We start from the raw sequence: 20,438 nt of genomic DNA, 5'->3' as shown, positions 1-20,438 counted from the left end.
AGAACAAGTTTTAATTCCTGTCATTTTTATCATTGTAACTGACGAGAGAGACGCAAACACAACTTGTTGCTCCTCTATATGTGCCCAGCAGGGGGCAGTCCAAAACACTTAAAGGGATACTTCACAAATGTGTCATTTTGTCGCTCATTAATTTTATGACTTAACTCGATAGAAAAAGCAGCATGTAGATAAATATGTTAATTTCAAATTGATCATGTTGAATACAACTCCTAAACTTATATTTTTATTGCCATATAGCAAAATAACACCCTCAATCTTGAACATAAATTGGAATTTCTATTTCATTATTACAGTAATATCAATCATCACTTAATTTCTTGTTCATATGTGTCAAAGGCTGTTAAGCAAGCTCTCACATTGAAAAATAACTTATTCAGTCACATACACATATTTCTAGATTAGTTATGTCAGTCTGTATTATTTGATTTAGCAGCTTAGACATTTCTGTGCACATATAAGCAGTATTTTTTCATCAGTCAATATATAAGTAGAACTTGTCCAAGGGATTAAAACAATCCTTCTGAAGTAGTCGACTTTTGTTGTCAGGCTGACCTTGACTTGATCTTGCAGTAAAGGATCATGGAAACAGTCATGGCACATAACTGCACAGATAAAATGGCAAAAATTGAATTTAAAAAACTCTTTGCACTTAAGTGTACTGTAGATTGTTTTTAAACTAATCATGGGGAAAAAATGGTAAAATATTCAAATAACCTCAAGTGCTGCAATTCCCAGCGCCACACCAACAATCACGACAGTGTTGTCATCAATCAGTTGCGTGAACTTCGCAAAGCAACCTGGAATTGCCTGAGAAGGAAAAACAGTAGAAATAAAAGCACATCTGGCTCCGATTTGATTATTTCTTTTTAACAATCAAATTAGTGCCCATACCGTGGAATTGTTTATCACGATTTGATTGCAGGGCTCAGCACGTGGACAGCACGGAGGCGGGTACTGATTGCCGTTCCCCACATAATACGGGGAGTCAATGAAGTCTGAGGAGTTGTAGATCCCGCAACATTTTAACTGAGGAAACAGATGGAATCTGTTAAACAAATATTCAATCAAACAAAGACGTCCATGAACGTTACACACTGTGCTCATTGTCGTATCCCACAGTCCAGTGACGTCAGAATTGGTCCCATAGTCCTTCTTGATGCTCGCGACTGCCGCCGTGCCGAACCTTTGGAATACATCTTCAGCCTGTACAAATATTTAGTCACTAGAGTATCCAGATATCAAAGGCTTGCGAGAAACTGTGGAAACTTACCAAAGGTCTAAAGACCAAGATCACCACAGCTCCTGCAACCTCGACTAGGAAGACGAGCAGGATGATGATGAAGAACTACAACGAAATATGGAATAGTTATCTTCTCCTGAAAATGGCGACTTGGATTTGACCACCCACCATCAACAGCATGCACTTGTTCTCTTTGACGGCCCCGCAGCAGCCAAGGAAACCAATGATGACCAGAAGTATTCCGACAGCAATCAGCAGGTAGCCCACGTTGAGAACCTGGCTGAGCTCTGCGGGAGCGTTTTCAATGTTCCCCAGGAAGCTCAGGATGGAACCGCTGTCCACCTTCACCCAGATGCCAATACCCAGGATGACTGCGCCGGCCAACTGTGAAGTGGAATAGACAAATAACAACGACCTTCAGTATAGTTTACATTTTAAGTCTAAAAAAATCCGACTTACAAAAATAATCCCGTTGAAAACAAACATCATAAACTTGAGGAACCCGAAGCATCCCATTTTGGTTCGCAGTTGTGTTTAACCTGCGGACAGAAAGAAACAAAATGCAAGTTAGTGTATTCTTGGCAAGAATATTTTTCATGTTCACATTAGGCAGGTTGAAAAGGCTGGAGTTTGTTTCAAGAACAAGGACTGAAGAGAGGTGTGGCTCAAGATACCAAATACACCTGCAGATTTTTTTTTCTTCTTCCCACAATCCTTTATACATCATGCTTTTCAATTCATCCTGCATGACAGTGAACAAACACATATCAGCTTACGTGCGTTTCGCCGGCGGTTTTGTTTGGTTTAAAATTGAACCAAGCAGGAAGTATACGTCCTGTATCTCGGGAAAAGTGTTTTTGAAAAATTAGTCAGACAATGATTAATTCAGCGCAAGTGATTCATGTTAGAGTTAGTTATTTTTAAATTGATAATTGCACAAGATACGTCAAGACAGAAGTTTGATTTTTTGTGCAAATGGAAGACAAAACAAACCAGCTAAAAAAATAAAAGGTATATTTTATACAAACATATTTATGTCAACAAAACAGTTCCCTGTTCTGATTTTTCATTGGATAGCAAATACTGTGTATCACTGCCGCCTCACTTTAATCATCCAACACACAAAAAAATAATTCAACTAAAAATAGGAAAGTGAGCTAGCTGATCCAAGTTAATCATACATTGTGGGGTCAGAGGTTAGCGTGCACTGTTACCTTCCTCATAGTCAGACTGGATAGAATTGAAATCCAATGCAAATTAAAGCTGTGTACACATGCAAATGTTCAAATATGACCTCGTTCAAACCGGCCTCGCCTAAAGTTGCATCGATCCTAAACAAACGTAGTCTAAAGATGTTGAGAGAAATAATCGCTTGAGGCTAAACGATAATATCATAGGTGGCCGATTTAATAAAGTCAAATTGACAATTTAAGTCATGCTTACCTCTGAGAAAGAAAAAAAAAAATCCAAGGGAGTTCTCTGAGCTTGGGGAGTTCCTTGACTCCAGTGATGGAAACCGTGGGAGAAGATGAAGTTCTTGTCCGTTTTAAGAAAGAGCTTTAGATGCTTTTCATCGGCTATTTCAAAGCAGCTGGTTTATTTGTAAGTAGTCCAGCACTAAAAAGGGAGGGGGGGGGGGGGGGGGCGTGACCAGAGCCGCTGAGTAACACATCACCATGGAGCTGGACTGGAGCTTGCTCCCCCTGGGGGAGGAGGCTGTGGGATCACCTGGGTGGAAACCTTCCTTGTGAAAAGTCAGGTTGAAGATGTTAAAACATTAGCCTTGTAAAAGCTGAATTTCTGTTAGTATCATGTATTATTACATACCGCATTATATTTCTTTTGGACAATGCTTAAGTGATTTTCATACCGTGATGAAAGAGCAGGAAACTGACTAACAATAGAAAACGATAGAAATGATTGATATGAGAGGGAAAACTAATCCATTTGCTTCGTTATCTGCATTTTGACATGTTTTTTTTATAAGTGGGGTGGGCAAAGTACACACCACGCTATTCCCAAAAGTCTGTATCACAAGACTTGTTGAAAGGTTGCGGATCAGTCACTGACTGTGTCATGTCTTTTGTCCACACCCACACTTGATCGCAAACACTTGAGCTTTTTACACAAGAGGCACGTTTACACATTATTAACCACAGATGCTCGGTAAATGTCATTTGGTTAAAGAACGGGGCCCACAACATTTAATGATTCATCAGAGCTGACACGGGGAAAAAAAAAAAGTGCATTTGTCTAGAAAATAAAACACACGCTGTACAGCAGGCTTAAAACATTGACTCAAATGGACACACAATTATTTCCTGAGGGTGAGGAGAGTGAATAAAACTGAAAATAAATATATATTAATTAGAAGCCCAGAACTCTACGTATTGTACACTGTTGGACTTGAAATAGATGGAACATTGTTTTGTGGCATATGTGGAGCAAAAAGGCTTTTTTTTTTTTTTTTAAATAAGATTATGTAATGGGTAAAAAGAATAGGATTATTTGGAAGCGCTTCCATTTTTGCAGCTATCGAGATTGCAATTTGCTGTGACCCGCACAGCCGTTCACGCCAACGTCACTCGGTTGTCACCTTGACAAACAAAACGAATCTCCCCCAAGAGTCTTTTTGCTTTTAGCCAAAGTGTGATCACCTCAGGAGGACAGCTTCTCTGGGTGGCTCTTCAACTTGTGGAATTTCACACTGTCCAACTTCTCAAAACGCTTGTCGCAGAACTCGCACGTGTAGTTGTAGTGGGCCTCTGGGGTGTGTTTTTTCATGTGCCAGTTGAGGGACGCACGCTGCCGACATTGGTAGCCGCAGATTTCACATCTAATGGACGATGGTGTTCAAAAAAGATCAGGGTTATAGCGTTCGGTTTCCGGTACACCGTTAAAAACATCTTACTGTAAAGGTGTTTCTCCCGTGTGAGTCCGTCTGTGAACTTCCAGATGATTCTTACGCTTAAATGATTTCCCACATGTCTCGCAGATGAAGTCTCGCACACCTGCGGAGAATTTTTTTTTCATTTTTAGCAATTTGATAATATGTAGACTCATTTACCAAGCCCGATAAAAATTCACAAGACCACCTGAGTGGATGATCATATGGCGATGTAGGTGGTTGGACAGGTAGAATTTTTTCCCACAGCCTGGATGTGGACAAACCTTGGTCCTGCCTTTCCTGTGAACTAGGTTCACATGATTCTAGAAAGAAAAAAAAAAAAGCAGGCGTCATGTTAGCTGGAATGTTAAATATGAATGAAATAGGTTGTCTCACCTGGAAGCTGCTAACGGCGACATACACTTGACTGCAGCCCTCGTACGGGCAATGGAACATCTTGAGCATCCCGTCGGCTTCAACAACTGGGCCTCGGCGGTTTCTCTTTGACCTGGCATGAAAAAGATGACTTTATATTCTTACTTTCAATTATTATGCAGATTTTTTTTCTCCCATCCAACAAACCTGGTGAGAGTCCTCTGCGATTCGTTGCCGCTATTTAGTTTATCGACAGCGGGTTGTAGCAACTGTTTGTCACTTAATTCTGGGCAAAACAAGACAAATTAAGATTCATGAGTAATTGTCAACAAGATAATAAATAACTTTTACAAATGCATATTTGCAAAAAGGGCCATTTAAATTTCCACAAAAAAATCTAGTTCTTGGTATTAACATAATACATATGCACCTTTGAGGTACTTTTAAAAAAAATCTAAAGGGATGATTCTCACTGTATCACACCTGTCATGCAGTGTTCCTCTTCTGTTGCTTGGAGTTTTGATTCTGGTTCTTGGTTGTAGGTGATGGCAGTGCAGGCATCTTCTGCCACATTCCCGGCACCCGTTTTGAGTTGAATTCCATGCGTCGTAAGAGCCTCATATGTGGGACCAGTTATGATAATTAGCTGTGAGAAAAGATGGACACCTTTATACTAATTCAATAATACATTTATCTCCATATATATACTGACCTGTGAACCTTCTAAAGCAGTCTGCTGGTTAGCAACCTCACAGCTAGTCACCACCGTCGGCAAAGTGTGCGGGTCAAAAAGTTCCCCTTTCTCTTCTGCTTGAACGTGAGACGAGACCAACAGCTCTGGCTGGGATGGTGGGAAGGAATCTCCTCCATTCTCATCCCCTAGTTTTTCAGCCAAAGATGTTCCTACAATAACACACTCATAATCGCAGCCGATTTCTTGCTCTGTTACACTTTCATCTTGGCTTCGCCTCATGTCTTCTGTCTCCTCTTCTGAGGTGAGGGGGTGGAACATTGCTTCAGGGGAGCTTTGTGGTAGCTCCAGTACCATCTCCCACACAGGCGGGACAGTCAGAGAGACATCGTTGGAGGAGGTCTCCACACTCCCATGGTGTGTGACTGCTTCAGTGTGTTCCAGCTCATTTGTGTGCTGAACCTCAGAAGCAGTGGTTGATTCTCTTAAATCTAGAAAAGCAGATTAGGCAAAAAAAAAATGAATTGACAAGAAATTCTAAGATTTGTTTACTGACTAACTAAATTTTCACCTTTTGACAGGGGACTTGTTTTTCTCTTTCGGCTTGATAACCTTTTCGCCACCATTAAGTCTGTTTTCACAGCATTCTCATCCTTGCCGGCTCCGTTGTCTCTCTCCTCCTGCTCAGAGTCACTTGTCTCCCTCATTGAGGAAAAAAGGTGTTGGACAAATGAATGGTTGGAAGCACATTGCCAGATGGCAGCTGTAGAGAAGTTGGGCCGGTGCTCCAGAGCTCTGAGTTGGGGTTCATGAGGGCAGGAACGCAAGTGGTCCTGGTACCAAGTCACCAGGCTATGGAGACTCGACACACGCTCCCTCTTGACTGACAAACAACAAGCATCAGAGTGAAATGTTTTGAAAATAGTCACTAAGGATGAGCATAAGAAGTTTCACATTGACTCATTGTAGAGAATTGATGAACTGCTGATAGATGAATACAATGCATTATAACTATAATTATTGGAACCAGTAACTCACCTTTTCTTTTATGTATCGACTCCTCTGAATCCTTTGGAATAATAGTTTTCCTGTAATCACATTTTAAATAGTTTACACAGGTTAATCAATAAAAGAGATGAGTAAAAGTATGCATGGGAGAACACAAGTGAGTTCTGTATGCAGTGGTTTGGATGTTTAGGTATAGAAATAAGGTTTTCCAAATAAACTGCACTCACTTTGAGTGTTTTTGTTGATATTTCTCTCCAAATGTGGAATGGAGCACGATTAAATAAGCTGCCAATCCAGCATCACTCAGACTTGTGCGCCTTCGGAGCTCACTCCAGAGCTTGTGCGACTCCCCCAAGTATACCCTCCGAATGTCGTACTTCTTTCGGGATTCAAGACGTCGCTGTGCTCGGTCTGACTCTGTTAGCCTGGGTCTGCCCCTGCATCGCCTTAAGACACTTTTTCCTCGGTCCCCGATCGGTTCGACTACCTTTGGAACCTCTAATTCTGCCAGGTTATGCGCCATCTTGACAATAACAGCTGATGCTGTGACCTTCCGGAACTTGTGCCGGCTATTAACCGGAAGTACTTAAGAATAACACTGCTGTGTCTTTTGTAATATGTCCGTAGCAACAACAAAAAAGAAAACAGGGCCCCTATCAAAACATATTTAACTCTAGCATCTAAAACGTTTCAAAATCCCAATTATTAATTTAATTCCAATTATTGATCTAATTAATACGGGATTAATCAGCCTGGTCAACACAAAATAAAAGTGACAGAAAGTTTACAAAATACTTGTTGTCTTCCGGACCACAATAACAACAGTACCAGTGCGCAACATGTAAATAGTCGCATGAAACGGCAAATGAGCTTTTGCAGTCATTTTACAGTAGTGCTTCGGTGATGGCTGATGTGTTAATGCATACGTTCACAAAATTCATGTCACAGACGGACGTCAGGGCGACTTCTCCTGCACCGGCACAGTGCAGCGTCCTATTAGTTGGAGAACAAAATCTCGGGCGTTCTGTGTTGCTTCTGGCGGCTATTACAGCTGCCTCTCAGATGAACATGAGTGTGGTGTTCTTCGCCCAAACGCAAATCCAAAGCCTGCCTGTGACCTTGCAGAAATGTGTTCCAACTCCAAGCCCGGAAAGTCTAAAGGTACCATATGCAATAAAGTAAATATGAACAGAAACATCCATTTAAAGTAGCTGCTTATTTCACCAAGATCGAGACAAATGAGCTTGAAAAAATATATTTATTTTAAATTATGTTCTCCCCCTCCCAAGAAAATCAAATTCTGCTATCCGAGGACATTGGAGGAGTTGCTTCAGCAAGTGGCAGGTCTTCATGAGTCCACCAACACATTACCCAGCCCTCCATCACTGATCATCGTAGACAGACTGGAGGAGTTTTTATGTGGACCTGCAGGTGACAGTGACAGAGAGCGTCACCCCAGCGAGCAGTCTTGCGCCGCACATCTCTCAGCGTTGTTGTGTGACTCTGCCGCTTTTCTCACTGGCCTCCTTGAGCAGCAGACATCAAACCCTGGCCCCTGTCGCGTCATTGCATCTTATGCTAAGCCAAAAGAGCAAAGTGGAGACGTGTCGGATCAAGTTCTTAATGCTCTTGACCGCTACTTTCAGGTACGATGTACTCTGGATAAAGACAGAAGCTACAAAGCTGTAGCATCGGGGCTCCAGGAGTTGTGGCACATTTACTTTTCTGGAACCGGGATCACCTTTGACCCTTGTACCAAAGACACTGAGGTCAGACCAAGTTCAGCACAGGAATGGCAGCTGTTGATGCATCCTGATGGTTTAATGGAGTTTCAGTTAGCTTGAGCACATTTGCATCAAAATATGCTAACAGGAAATAAAAGCTGAAATGTTGACATATTGCCTCTCTTAATTAATAAGAATGATGCAGATAATCATAAAAAAATTGACAAAGCTAATATAAAGATATTTTTAATCTCTGAAAACAAATGCATGCGTGTCACACTACACTTCTAAGTAATACGTTGATAGTTGCATATCAAATTATAATCTCAAGTGAAGTTGATAGCAATAAATGGCCTTTGATTTAATATCAATATTGACATGTGGTGTCCACTATTATTATTTAACACAGTGTACAAACACAAGTCATTAGTGTGATTTTTAGTAGAAATGTCAGCATTATGTGTTCTGCTCTTTAGATGGCAGCAGTGAGTAAACAACGTTTTCATACCCACAACAGTTCCTGCACAACAGGATTCTGTGTGAAATGCCAACAAAACATTTGCATTTAGATGTAAATATATTTACAATTACAGTGTGTTTTTGAAGAAATGTGAAAATAATAACTCAAGTCATTCCAAACAGTCTACTCAGAAGTCATCCCTGGACGAGTGACTGCATTGGCAGAAAGGTTCATCCTTGAGTAGGCATAAATAATTTGCTCTACTCATGAGATTTTTATTCCATAGAAAATATGGAGTGCATCTCCTGAGGGCATCCCATCATGCTTTGGGCACAGAACCAGATCAGTGAACTTCAGACATTGTCTTTTTAAAGGCCAACAGCGCCTCTAGTGGCAAAGACTCCCCATGAGTGTTATCATCTGGGCTGCAGTTGTTCCCAGTGAGGGTGACGTAAGTATCCTGAGACTCCAGCAGAGACGACTGGGAGCAAGGAAAAGCCCGCTGGTTCTGCACCCTTAAGTTTTCAAGCCAGTGATTATGTGGCATTTTTCTCAGAGCAAAATCCAGACCTCTTTGTATATCCTCTTCTGTGCTTTGCAGTGTGGGAGCATTGGACATTTTTGGTGGGAGAGGTGGAGGTGGTAATGGGGGGTTCAGGCTGAGCTCTGAGAGAACCTCCAGGGAAGTGGGGTATTCCTCGGTGTAAAACAATGCCGGGGTCGACCACGATGATCCATTCGTATCTTTCAGCCACTCCTGTGGAAAACACAAAAGCAATTGAATAAAGATGATGGAGATTCATTTATGAAATGTAAAATTCCATTTTCAGACTCTCGCCTTGTTCTTACGTGAAAGTCTCCACCGTAATCAGTAAAGAGCCCTTGGAATTTGCCATCAGGAGTTGGAATAGTTGGCCAAATTTTCTTTCTCAGAAACCTGAGAAGAACACAAAGGTTAAAATGTTTCACCTCCCTACCCATCAACCGATATTGTTTTTTTTTTTGTGATAGGATAATCCTGACCTGCGATTGGACATGAACACAGTGAAAGACAGCACCATAAGAATAAAAGACATGGTGAGGATTAGGAAGACAATGAGGAGGTTGAATTCTGTAAAAAGTTAGAGAAAAGCACATTATATTAAAAAAAAAATCTTTAAAATACCAAGAACCATCCAATGATGTCAATCAAATAAAATGTTAGTATATTGAATTTAAATTCCAACATAATAATAATTGCATGAAATAAAATCATCTGGATCCAGATCATTTCTAAGCTATGAAAAAAAATATCTGGATCCAGACAATTTAATTTTCCGCAACTACTTGATGAAATAAAATTTAGGAAATTCAACACCAAGAAAAATTCACTTGAATATCAACCTGATAGCATTCATAAAGCAGAATTTTCTCGGACATTCATGCTGTGATTGTTTTCTCATCTAAAACATATGTCCTTGTTTTAAAACAGCTCTAAGGTCAACAAACACTTATATACCTGGCAGGAATTACACAATTTAGTTATGTTGATAAATGCACACCTGCAGGTGGGGTCTCCATGAACACTGGATCACTCCACAAACTCCAGTAGCCACCATAGCTCAGTCCATCCAGTTTTGCCCGAACCCGCACCTTGTACATAGTGCTTGGCTGTAGGCTCCTTAAGATCATCCTGGAGCTGGCTCCTACTCCCTCTACCTGCAAAAAAATGGCCGGCAGATTAATAAAAAAAAAAAATTAAGCAATAAAATAACTCGTACCTGCATCACATGACTGTCGGCCATTGCATAGGAGACCTCGTACATCAAGCTATCATCCAAGTATCTTATAGGAGGTATCCAGGTGACATTCAGCTGACCCTCTTGACCTGTGGTACTCACGGTCACGTTCGTGGGAGGGTCCAGCAGAACTGTTTGGATAAGCGCATGATTTGTCATTATCTCGTCACAGCAACAAAAGAAAAACGAGTGAATGTTTGCCAAAAAAAAAAAAAATTGATAAAAAAAACTTACAAGATAGTTCAACGTTGAGGCTGCGATTGTGGATGAGACTTCCATCTCGCTGAATTTCAATGTGCATTGGAACAAACATCGAAGTTCTATTCAGGTGGCACATGTACAGCATCTTCCCCGTCGGAGTGAGGTGAGCTGACAGCGGACATTTGCTACCATTTTCCTTTCTGTTGGAGACCTCAAATGTTCTGAAAATAATTGTGGTTAGATTTCACACTGCAGGAACTTCTCCATTGATCATCACGTGGTGTGTTCTTACTCGTAAGTGTACGTAAAGGAATATTGATCCACAGAACCAGCTCGCTCTTCATCTTCTTCCCAGAAGCAGTCAAAGTCTCTTCTGTTTTCTGCAAAGCATTTGGGGGTTTCTGGCTCCTCTTGCAGCAAGAGTGAGACTGGAGAGGTGACATTTTGGTGCCACACCTCTCAGTTAGGTTTCTCATTTCTTTCTAGTCTAGTGATGAACTCAGAAAGTTAATGAAGGATCAGCCCTACCTTTCTTCTGGAATCCTCGTGTGCCTGGGATGCCGGAAGTCACCCTCATGCTGCACACAATGCTGAAAAGTGCCAACAATCGTCTCAGGTGATCACATGTCATCCTTCTGTTTTGTTAGTGGACAAAAAGATCTTGTTGTGCACAACATGAGAAGAAGCTGGACCACACGACGAGCGAGCATCTGCGCTACTTCTCTCCCATGAGGGGGGTTGGCCTGTTTTGGTTTCAGATACCATGGATAGTGCAACACGGTTACGAGGCTGCTCTTTGCTGATAAGGTGCGAGCAGAGCTGTTTACTTGCTCTTAAAATCAGCAAAGATGATGAAGAGGAGGGGCGAAAGAACATGCACACATTTTTTTTTTTCTTGACGGTAGGCGGGAATTGGAGTCATTGACGATTTAAGTGTTATTGTTGTCAAATGTCGAAATAGGTCAGATTTGACCCAATGATGAAAAAAAATATAAAATATATACTATATATAGATATATATTTTTTATTTTGCACAAAAAAATTGTTGTTTCGGTTCAATTTTTTTTTTTTTAACCCAAATTGGATTGTTTTTAATCCAGCATTTTAAAGATGTGACTTGAGCTAGGAAGATCGGTGATATTTATACTTACCAGTTGAAACCAGTTAAGACTTGGCTATGCTGCTTTCCTGCAAGGCAAAAGACAGAAGAAGAGCAGGAATCATTTTGGACATATTAGGTGTACTATATATTGATCATATGGAATCTTATAGCGATCGTTGATGTATTGATAGACAGATATGTTCTTGGGATTAAAAAAAAAAAACACAGCACACTAAAAACGGTTTCTTATCATAATTTTGCACCCTTGTTGTCTTGGTTAACCAGCGTTATCACATCAGCAGACACGGCTGTTTCTTCAACCTGATAGGCAGCTGAGGACGAATTCTCGACCAATCGTCATTTCTTCTTCCAAAACGCAACCCCGCGCTTTCTTACATCATTTGAAAGAGGGAAGGCAACTCCACCTTTTTTTTCATATGATGCAAAAAAAGATGATTTTTACTTGCATGTCAGTGATGGACATAAAATTCCACAAAAAAATAATCGAGTTCAAGTCAACTGCTAACTGTTTTAACTTTGTATCATTTATATTATATCCATCATACATAAGTACGGAACACAGGAGCAACTAAAGACAAAGTTGGACATTAATATGATCATATACAATATATATGGTTGGATACAAGCCAATTGTGTGCTACGTAAGCTAGTGATAGCATCATGACTAAATGAGAAAGTGTTGCTTTCACTTGCTGACAGACATTGGTATGCATAACAATGAAGATGAATGTTTTTCAAAATCATTTGGAGGTTTAACCTTTCAATATTTGGTTGTCAACATCATAAAACAGTTCAAATCCCCCTGGTAAACTGTACAATCCAATGAGAGCAAATACAATGGAGGAACGAGTGAGTGTATTTGATGTGAACCAGCAACAGTCGGCAGAAAAAAAAATAGTTGCGATATCAATCTTTTATAAGAACATGCATTTCCTTTTCTGGGGTGAGATCGTTGCACATTTGAAAGTTGACACTTGATTTATGCATCAGCCAACGGTAAGTCAGTGGTAAAAAAATGTAAAACGACTTCCTCACACGGATCAACATATCCCAAGAATCAAAAGGTACAAGATGAATTCATCGGACAGGTCTTTCGATATATGATAAGTAAAAATCACACGATTGAGATTCGTTTCATCTTTGGTGCAATGTCCCAATGAAATAATCAACTAGTTTTTTTTTTTTATAACAAAAATGAAAATAAAAAAACAGGTAAGCTAAAGGCGAATCACAAATCCATTGACTGGACACTACATTAGGTACACCTGCATTATTTAATGAAATCCAAAAAGAAGGGAAAGTGTGGGGACATTATTAATATCACTTAAATGAGCTTTGAGGCCTTTTCTGGGGAGGCAAGAGAGAGTCTAACAGTGAAATGATTATCTCAGCTTTTTGCCTATTGTGCAGGGCGGGGCTACAGTGAACAGAAGAAGAGCAGCGGTTCCCAGAGTTGAGGCACAGAGAAAGAAGATTATCACTCCTGTGTGTGTGTGTGTGTATGTGTGTGTGGGGGGGGTTTAGCAAGCACAGTTCCCTTGACCGTCGGCGGACGAGTCTGTCATGCCCAGATTCCTGTGGTTGGGCATTAAGGTTAAGTCTCCCTCACTGCTCTCGTTCATCTTCTCACAGATGACATCCACTAAGCGCTCAAACACCTGCTTGACGTTGATGTTGTCCTTTGCACTGGCCTCGAAGAACTGGAAACCTGATGGCGAGAGAGATACGCTCTGGTTTACGACGTGCTGAATGAAGTCACAACTGGGAAAAAAAAGTTTTCCGCACCAAGATCCTCCGCCAGACGTTGGCCATCTTCTGTTGGTATGAGCCGGTCATCCTCGAGGTCACACTTGTTACCGATTAGGATCACCTGAGCGTTGTCCCAAGAGTATGTTTTAATCTGAGTCGCCCTGCAGAACACAAGACAAATTATAAAAAAACGTGTATTTTTTTTTTTTGTAATACCAATATATCAATAAATCAAAAGAAACTGAAAAAGTTACAGTAGTCCAGAATTCTGTTAACAGCAGTTTAAAATAACAAACAATGAAATGAAAAAGAAATGGTGATGCAAATACACAGAATTGGTTCATGAAGCAAATTTGAAGCTTCATTTCCCCATCACTAGGTCGAACAAAATGAAATACATGCAAAACACACCAGTCTTGAACTGCATTGAAGGAGTCCTGGTTGGTGATGTCATACATGAGCAGGAAGCCCATGGCACCTCTGTAGTAGGCTGTGGTGATGGTACGATAACGTTCTTGCCCGGCTGTGTCCTGCAAAAACACAAAAACGGAAATCCCCAAAATCCATTATACACTACACTCGCTGCAAAATAAGGCACAGATAAGAGCAAAAAATAAATAAATACAAGACACTGTTTATACATTCACTATTATTGTACTTTAGAATATTTGTTTGTAGTTTGAAAAATTGTAGCATATCAAGTTTGTGCTCCAAAGTAGTGAATGCAAATACACGTATACATTTTGTTTTGTTATTATATACATCACCACAAGGGGGCACTGCTGTTCAAATTGTCAGCATTGTTGCATTTTTGTGCCCCACTCAGAAATACAGCAGTGATTACCCCACTAGGGTGAAGTTGTGACATCATCAATACTTATAAGGAGGAAAAATATAATGCATAAAATACGTCTGCACTTATTTATGTATGTAATTGGTTTCCTGGATGCTCATGGGAATAAAGATAAACGAGAGGGATTGAGCGGGAATTGGTTACTAAGTAACGTCTTTCATTTACATCAAGGTCGTGTTTGTGTTGGTTTGTCTGACGTTTCCTAACACAGTGAAGAGCAAAGTGTTGTCCAGGTAACCACGGGGGCACTCAGGGTCATGAATGTTCAATTACAGTGAGGACTAGTGGATCACGCTGCAAAAAGTAATCCCTTCCTATCATTGCAGATTAATTTACTTTGGCCACCTCATTTACTGTAACTCCAATATATGAACGTGTGAAAAAACTGGAAACTCAATCATGCTTTTATATAAGCGAGCTGTAGAGTTTACACTGTGTGTGAAAGGTGTGTATTGACACAGCCATCAGAACACACATCTCCGCACAAAAGGAAAAGGATGAAAACGTGTGCACGTCGTACATCCCTGGTGCAAGGGCCATGTGGCGCATTATCAGTCACGCCTGTTTCCATGATGCACAAAGGAGCGTCTGGCAGCTGGCAGGGACGCCTCAGTGAAAAAATAAAATAAAATAAAAAAGGTGAAATATCTTTCAGATGGAGTTCAACTGGAACTAGCATGAATTTAATGCTCAGTGGGTTGATAATAAAGGAAGGAGAAATTACCGCCATTTAAAAACATAGTTTATCCTCATATGTCTCCACCACAACGATAAAGGAACTTCCTCAGCTTCCTGAATTTAGGACATACCAGTCTGTGAGCAGACTAAAAACAGGACCGGGTAGACAAGTAAACCCGCATTCTGAAAAATCTTCTTGCCAACACATGATACGTTCATTTGGGGGAGTTCTTTACACATCATTTGACAAAAGCTCAAGGAAGTGAGTGTGTGTTTTGGTGTGGGCTCAGTGGACGTGTCATTGCAGTGGCTCAAATATTATTTCGTTGAAGTGAATCATCTGTTTGATCAGTCTTATCAATGTAAATTAACACTTGGGAAGAACGCAATACTCCTGAGAAAAAATGGACATGGGTAAGTCAGGCAAACAAGACGGGGCTGCTTCAAACCTCGACATGACTCGTCTTAATACGTTTGTATGTATGAGATGCCCGACAATGGTTTTGCGTAAGAATGACTCAGTAACACCTCAAGCACTTGCACAATTTAGAGGGCAACTTTTAGAGGATGTTGGCTTTTTTTTTTTTTTTTGTCTGACTCTTGTACAAAACACTGAATAATTTAAGTGCCCTCACAACATCTACTTTCATTGCTTGGTATTAGAGAACTTGCTGATCCACACGAATTGTTTCACTTTCACAATACAATGCTGGAAGAAAAAAATAAAGCTCACCCAGATCTGCAGTTTGATCCTTTTGTCATTGCGGAAGACTGTTTTGACTTTAAAGTCAATTCCTACGGTGCTGACAAACGCTGAGGTGAAGGAGTCGTCCGCGTAGCGGAACAGGAACGAGGTTTTCCCAACACTGCTGTTGCCGATGATCAGTAGTTTGAACATGTAGTCAAAGTTCTGGTCAGCCGCATCCTTCTGGGACGGCGGCTGTTGGAGGCGGGAGTCATTTGACGCCATCTACAAATCAAAGAGAAAATTATTTGATGCTGAAATAAAATATGTTCTTTTATTTCCTTTAATTATGCGTTACTATTCATAATTAAGGATGTTCATCTATGCAATATTAATCATTTTACAACATAAACATCAATATTTGATTTTACATAAATTGTATAAAAATGATTATTTATCTACCAACATTCAAGTGCATTTAGGATTTGGCTAGAATTTTATCATACAGGTCCAAATGTTTTTGAGCTTTTGCTGTGAAATTGCGTTCTCAAATTACAGGAGTTTTCAACCATCTGTCCATCAGTAGGCCCTATTATGTGAGCCATGTGAGGAGAAGGAGAAGGTCTGGACTGCTTATCAGAGCTTCCATCCCCCCCCCCCAACATAAACACTGCTGCCGATCAATCGGTGCGGCTAGGCCCTGCTACTCTGATGAGTCGTCACCGTGGCGACTAGACCCGGGCTCAGCTGCAGGGAATACCCATTAGTGGCAAAAACAGCGAGTTGGTGGTTGGGCTTTTAAATGGCAATAAGGAAAACCTCCAGGGTGAGAGTGATGGCTAGATCACGCTGAAGTGAGAAACTAGAGCTGCCAAAAGTAGCCCTGTAAAACACATTGATGGATTGTTTTAATGGTCTTGTTAATGTTGCGGCTCAGACTGACAGTTTGATGGAACTTCTCGATTTGTAAGTTGAAGTAATAACATATCATCAATATTTATGATTTGTTTTCTTTCCCGTTACTGAATTTTTTTTTGCAGAGTCTGGAATGTTGTTGCTGTAACAACAGTAACTAAATATCTTTATTTTTTTCCCTTTTTTTTTTCAAAAGAAAAGATTAAATGAAGGTTTTGTAATGTTTAAAGACATTCCCTAAATCACATGATGCATAAGGGTCTCCGAGGGGGCCACAGGATTGACCCGCCCACTTTTCCATTTCCCATCAGCTCTCCAAAAACCCGAGGTACAGAATAAACCCAGTCACATGTTCTTCATGTTTACTGTGTGTCACATTGCCTGCAAGCAAATACATTTTTATCCACTTTTTGCAGACTTGTGAAATATCTGCCCACGAGGGATTCCAAGCAGAATTTTACCTCTTTAATATAGACATTTAATTTTTTAAGTTACTCTGCTTTTTGTCCTTACGCCAAAATGAGCAAATTAAAACATACTCTTGAGCGTCCCCTAGTGGTTGCGCATTAAGCAAATGCTTAGTTTGCTTATGTTTGCTGGCTGTGTTAACTATACTCAAATGTTTTTCTTACTCCAAGTTCTCATTAATATATCTGGAAACCAAATCATTTGTAATAAGCAACTGCAAGACTGTCCAATTTGTGCCTTGATAGGTTTGCAAAACACAAATGTAACACAAATAGTCAAACAGTGGTGGAAGGAGGCTCCTAAATCAAATTCTCTTTGAGCCTGGCTTGCATTTAAGGTAATTTGCTTTTGCAGCCTAATAAAATAATATGGTGTATTGGAGAGTTGCATTATTCCTAAAACAACGAATAAGAAGCATTATATATATACTTATAAAATATTAAAAAGAGGCAGGCCCGGGGATTTGGCAGGCAGATTATTTACTTGCATAGCCAGGGGCAGTGAGCAGGGTGCCTGCCTGCCTTCCACCAACCCCCCCTGGAAATATCCATTTATTACTATTGATTTCTGTGGCAGCAGCTGTCACATCTGCTCTTTCGTTAAGACGAGCAAACACGGAGGAGCTTTATTTCCAAAGACAATCCACCAATTTTTGTTCTTAGTTTTTTTTTACGGGGCGTGCACAAAAAGACTCACTCAAATAAACGCAAAAGTGACTTAAGTGGGAGTTTGACAAAGGAAGGTGGAGCAGGAAAATAACACAAGGAAGGAAACGTACCTTCATACGGAAGTTCCTATCTTCCCACCACTGTTGGGCGAGATGTAGTGGTAAAGTGAACCCCCCCCTCAAAAGTCGTCCTCTACCCGGGGAAGAGTGCTTTGGCTCCCGGATTCCAGCTGCTGGAGCTCCTTGTCGGTGTGCGTCAGTGACGGTTGGTGCAGAAAATGAAGCAACCACCTGAGGCTGTTTGTGAGCGAGCGCGTGTGTGAAGCTCGGCTGGTTGCTCCACTCTTCACGTGAACGCGCATGATCCAAAACAGACAGTACCGCCTTGGAGTTTCTTAACACGACTGCAAACTAATTCATCAAAAGTCAGTTTCCACTAACTGAGCATGGGTGTGGCATCTTTTTGTTATTTTGCATCTTGATTTTGGAGAGATAGAAAAAAAAATCCCACTTGTCCCATCTTCATTGTACACACAAATTAGGCATGATTGAACAAATCTCATAATTAATCAGTGTCATCATTTTGATAAATTTGGTCCTAAGATTTCACATTGTTGTGACTTTTTTTGTCCTGCACTCACCAAAATCCACTTCCTTGTGTTAGGAATGAGGAAAATGTAATGGAAAAAATCTTTTGTTTCTGTACTTCCTCTTGCTCACACAATCCACCCACACTTACCGATTGTTTATCTTTTTTTTGCCGGTGCTTTCAACAGCAATTGTCTTTTCTTAAATTATCATAAATAATCCATCTGTGACCCTATGAGAGGCTCTCTGATGGAAACATGACTCCCTACACCTGTAAACATGATTTAATTACTTGACTAACTTGTTCTTTGCGTAAAGAGATTTTAATTCCTGACTGCAACATTTCCTGGAAGGAACATTGTCCCCTTTAGTTTTTTTTTCCCTGGAAAAAATTGGTTTTACTTTAATTAAATGAAAAAAATAATATATCTTTCTTAACCATACAGTGGTGTTTTATTTGTTAGAATCTAAACCTTGTAAAACAATCATACATAAAAATAATTTCAAATCACAGCTTTCGAAAAGTAAATGTAAAATATCAGTAAGGCACAATCAATCGTACTTTCACACCACTTTATCCAATAAATGATTTCATTATTAATGCTGAGGTCAGCACTAACAATTATAAGCTTGGTGCTATGTTCTGTAGTCTGCTTATAATAAAACATATGATGGCTCATTTGACAGAACCCTGAAATCCAGATGAGAGTTAGTGCTTAGGTTATCCATGAACATCAGGTTCTACATAAAACTAAAAACATTGCTTTCCATCTGGGCAATTTAAAAAGTCAAGCTTCAAATGTGTGCTTAACATATGTGTTTGTTTAAATGGATACGACGTCGCCCCCTACTGGATGGAGATCAGTTTGCTTTTGCAATAGGTTGGGGATAATATAGCTATTGGATATTTGGACTAGAACCTGCAACCTTACCGTGTCTAAATTGTAGATAGATTCAAACCAATGTAGATCAAATTAGTTGTGGTACAGATGACTCCGATCAGGTTACAGAGGTTGGTCAACCCGTGATAGCGGCCGAACGTTCTTTTGTAGGCTTTATACTTAGGGTCTTGCTCTTTGAGTTTGGCATAACCTTCCTTTTCGGCACTCAGTCCGATCTGATTACCAAGACCGTGCTCCTTCTCCACCTCCCTCATACGGAACATAACTTCAGTAGCAGCTGGACCAAACCACTGAGCGTTTACACCCGCCATCACCAACGCCACAAAATACAGAAGCATCTGCAAAAGAATAAAATCCAAGATAACATGATGGAGATTTGCGAGCATAATAATTGCTTTACCTGCACTGTTTCATGTGTGTCCAGCAGCTCTCTCGGATGATACACTGCATAAATAGCCAGACTGACAAAATGGCTTCCCAGCAGACAGTAGAAATAAACCGGGAAGAGTTTACTCTGCACTAGGCCGAAGGTGTGCCTTGTCACCTGCCACACCAAAGCAAAACCTGCAAAAAAATAAAAGTAAAATATTAGGAAAAAGTCAGTGCACTAAAATTCTCAGCTTCTCTTACCTCCAATAAAGGAAACCCAAATTTGCATGCCCCAGGAGAAGGAAAGTACCAGGAGATGTAAGACTTTGACCAAGTCTGAGGGATCCCCCTCAGTTGCCATGGTGACTAGAAGGTCTACATATAGAGGGATGCAACACAAGGAAAGCAGATATGCTAAATTAATATTAAAGATGTGAAAAACATTCAACATATCTATCTTTTTGTACAGAAATATAGCCATTTCGTTTTAAGTGAAGCGGTTTGTTATGTGTAACATTTCTAAAAATCATGTTTCAAACAGATAAACAGTTTTAAGTGTGTATCTTGCAGGTTGACGCTTGTGCTTGCACCAGATAACGATTGGTTGTATATAAAAAAAACATACTAAGTAAAAAACACGTTTTTGAAGGCACAAATGCATCCATTTAACAACGTGATGGAAACTAAATAAATATACACATTGACACGGGTCATTTCGATAATAGGGAGTTACGTCACTAACACTGTGCAAAGACTGATGATAAGGCTTAATATTTATAGCAAGATTAAGTTATTGTACATACCTTATTTCTTTGTGTTATCTGGAGTACAATACTGTGTATTTTTAATACTATTAGTCTAAAGTGCAGCAGTGCGATCTTACTTCCTCTGACCTCCACAACAACACCGCCCCTTGCAGTGACACCGACCAATAATAGTCTTGGAAAATATTTGAATGACGCCCAGCTCGACATATTTGGTTTTGTAACATTTTAGTTTCATGCAATTAATTTTTCTAAAAATATTTTATGTGCATAGTCATAAAAAGGGTACATG

At 40.1% G+C, this 20,438-nt stretch overlaps 6 protein-coding genes across 6 annotated transcripts; 1 reads left to right on the top strand and 5 right to left on the bottom strand.

Annotated features, from left to right (window-relative positions):
* Window positions 1-231: 231 nt before the first annotated feature.
* Window positions 232-2,888, bottom strand: tspan34b (tetraspanin 34b). The gene is made up of 8 exons (XM_088357796.1): window positions 2,705-2,888; window positions 1,721-1,800; window positions 1,430-1,645; window positions 1,292-1,366; window positions 1,117-1,224; window positions 913-1,047; window positions 736-828; window positions 232-623 (listed from the first exon to the last, which is right to left on the bottom strand). The coding sequence occupies exons 2-8, from the start codon at window positions 1,775-1,777 to the stop codon at window positions 564-566; spliced, it is 744 nt and encodes a 247-aa protein (XP_088213922.1). The 5' UTR covers window positions 1,778-1,800; window positions 2,705-2,888; the 3' UTR covers window positions 232-563.
* A 544-nt stretch (window positions 2,889-3,432) lies between these two features.
* znf653 (zinc finger protein 653) lies at window positions 3,433-6,786 on the bottom strand. Its single transcript, XM_088357793.1, has 10 exons — window positions 6,450-6,786; window positions 6,253-6,302; window positions 5,786-6,097; window positions 5,236-5,705; window positions 5,007-5,169; window positions 4,731-4,809; window positions 4,545-4,656; window positions 4,357-4,471; window positions 4,173-4,272; window positions 3,433-4,097 (listed from the first exon to the last, which is right to left on the bottom strand). Exons 1-10 carry the CDS (start codon window positions 6,743-6,745, stop codon window positions 3,920-3,922), a joined length of 1,875 nt encoding a protein of 624 aa, XP_088213919.1. The 5' UTR covers window positions 6,746-6,786; the 3' UTR covers window positions 3,433-3,919.
* A 265-nt stretch (window positions 6,787-7,051) lies between these two features.
* swsap1 (SWIM-type zinc finger 7 associated protein 1) lies at window positions 7,052-8,116 on the top strand. Its single transcript, XM_088356971.1, has 2 exons — window positions 7,052-7,383; window positions 7,512-8,116. The coding sequence occupies exons 1-2, from the start codon at window positions 7,126-7,128 to the stop codon at window positions 8,064-8,066; spliced, it is 813 nt and encodes a 270-aa protein (XP_088213097.1). The 5' UTR covers window positions 7,052-7,125; the 3' UTR covers window positions 8,067-8,116.
* Window positions 8,117-8,177: 61 nt separating this feature from the next.
* epor (erythropoietin receptor) lies at window positions 8,178-11,244 on the bottom strand. The gene is made up of 8 exons (XM_088356969.1): window positions 10,914-11,244; window positions 10,678-10,813; window positions 10,419-10,606; window positions 10,167-10,315; window positions 9,948-10,104; window positions 9,430-9,517; window positions 9,256-9,343; window positions 8,178-9,163 (listed from the first exon to the last, which is right to left on the bottom strand). Exons 1-8 carry the CDS (start codon window positions 11,014-11,016, stop codon window positions 8,750-8,752), a joined length of 1,323 nt encoding a protein of 440 aa, XP_088213095.1. The 5' UTR covers window positions 11,017-11,244; the 3' UTR covers window positions 8,178-8,749.
* A 770-nt stretch (window positions 11,245-12,014) lies between these two features.
* Window positions 12,015-18,460, bottom strand: rab3db (RAB3D, member RAS oncogene family, b). Its single transcript, XM_088356972.1, has 5 exons — window positions 17,635-18,460; window positions 15,522-15,758; window positions 13,669-13,787; window positions 13,294-13,418; window positions 12,015-13,216 (listed from the first exon to the last, which is right to left on the bottom strand). Exons 1-5 carry the CDS (start codon window positions 17,638-17,640, stop codon window positions 13,029-13,031), a joined length of 675 nt encoding a protein of 224 aa, XP_088213098.1. The 5' UTR covers window positions 17,641-18,460; the 3' UTR covers window positions 12,015-13,028.
* A 207-nt stretch (window positions 18,461-18,667) lies between these two features.
* On the bottom strand, window positions 18,668-20,328 carry tmem205 (transmembrane protein 205). The gene is made up of 4 exons (XM_088356973.1): window positions 20,186-20,328; window positions 19,644-19,757; window positions 19,414-19,577; window positions 18,668-19,351 (listed from the first exon to the last, which is right to left on the bottom strand). The coding sequence occupies exons 2-4, from the start codon at window positions 19,741-19,743 to the stop codon at window positions 19,049-19,051; spliced, it is 567 nt and encodes a 188-aa protein (XP_088213099.1). The 5' UTR covers window positions 19,744-19,757; window positions 20,186-20,328; the 3' UTR covers window positions 18,668-19,048.
* Between the last annotated feature and the right edge of the window lie 110 nt (window positions 20,329-20,438).

The sequence above is a fragment of the Syngnathus floridae genome, chromosome 17, assembly GCF_059516105.1.
Source record: "Syngnathus floridae isolate MCC-2025c chromosome 17, RoL_Sflo_1.0, whole genome shotgun sequence".
NCBI classification, from domain to species: domain Eukaryota; kingdom Metazoa; phylum Chordata; class Actinopteri; order Syngnathiformes; family Syngnathidae; genus Syngnathus; species Syngnathus floridae.
This window is presented reverse-complemented; position numbering and strand designations above follow the sequence as displayed.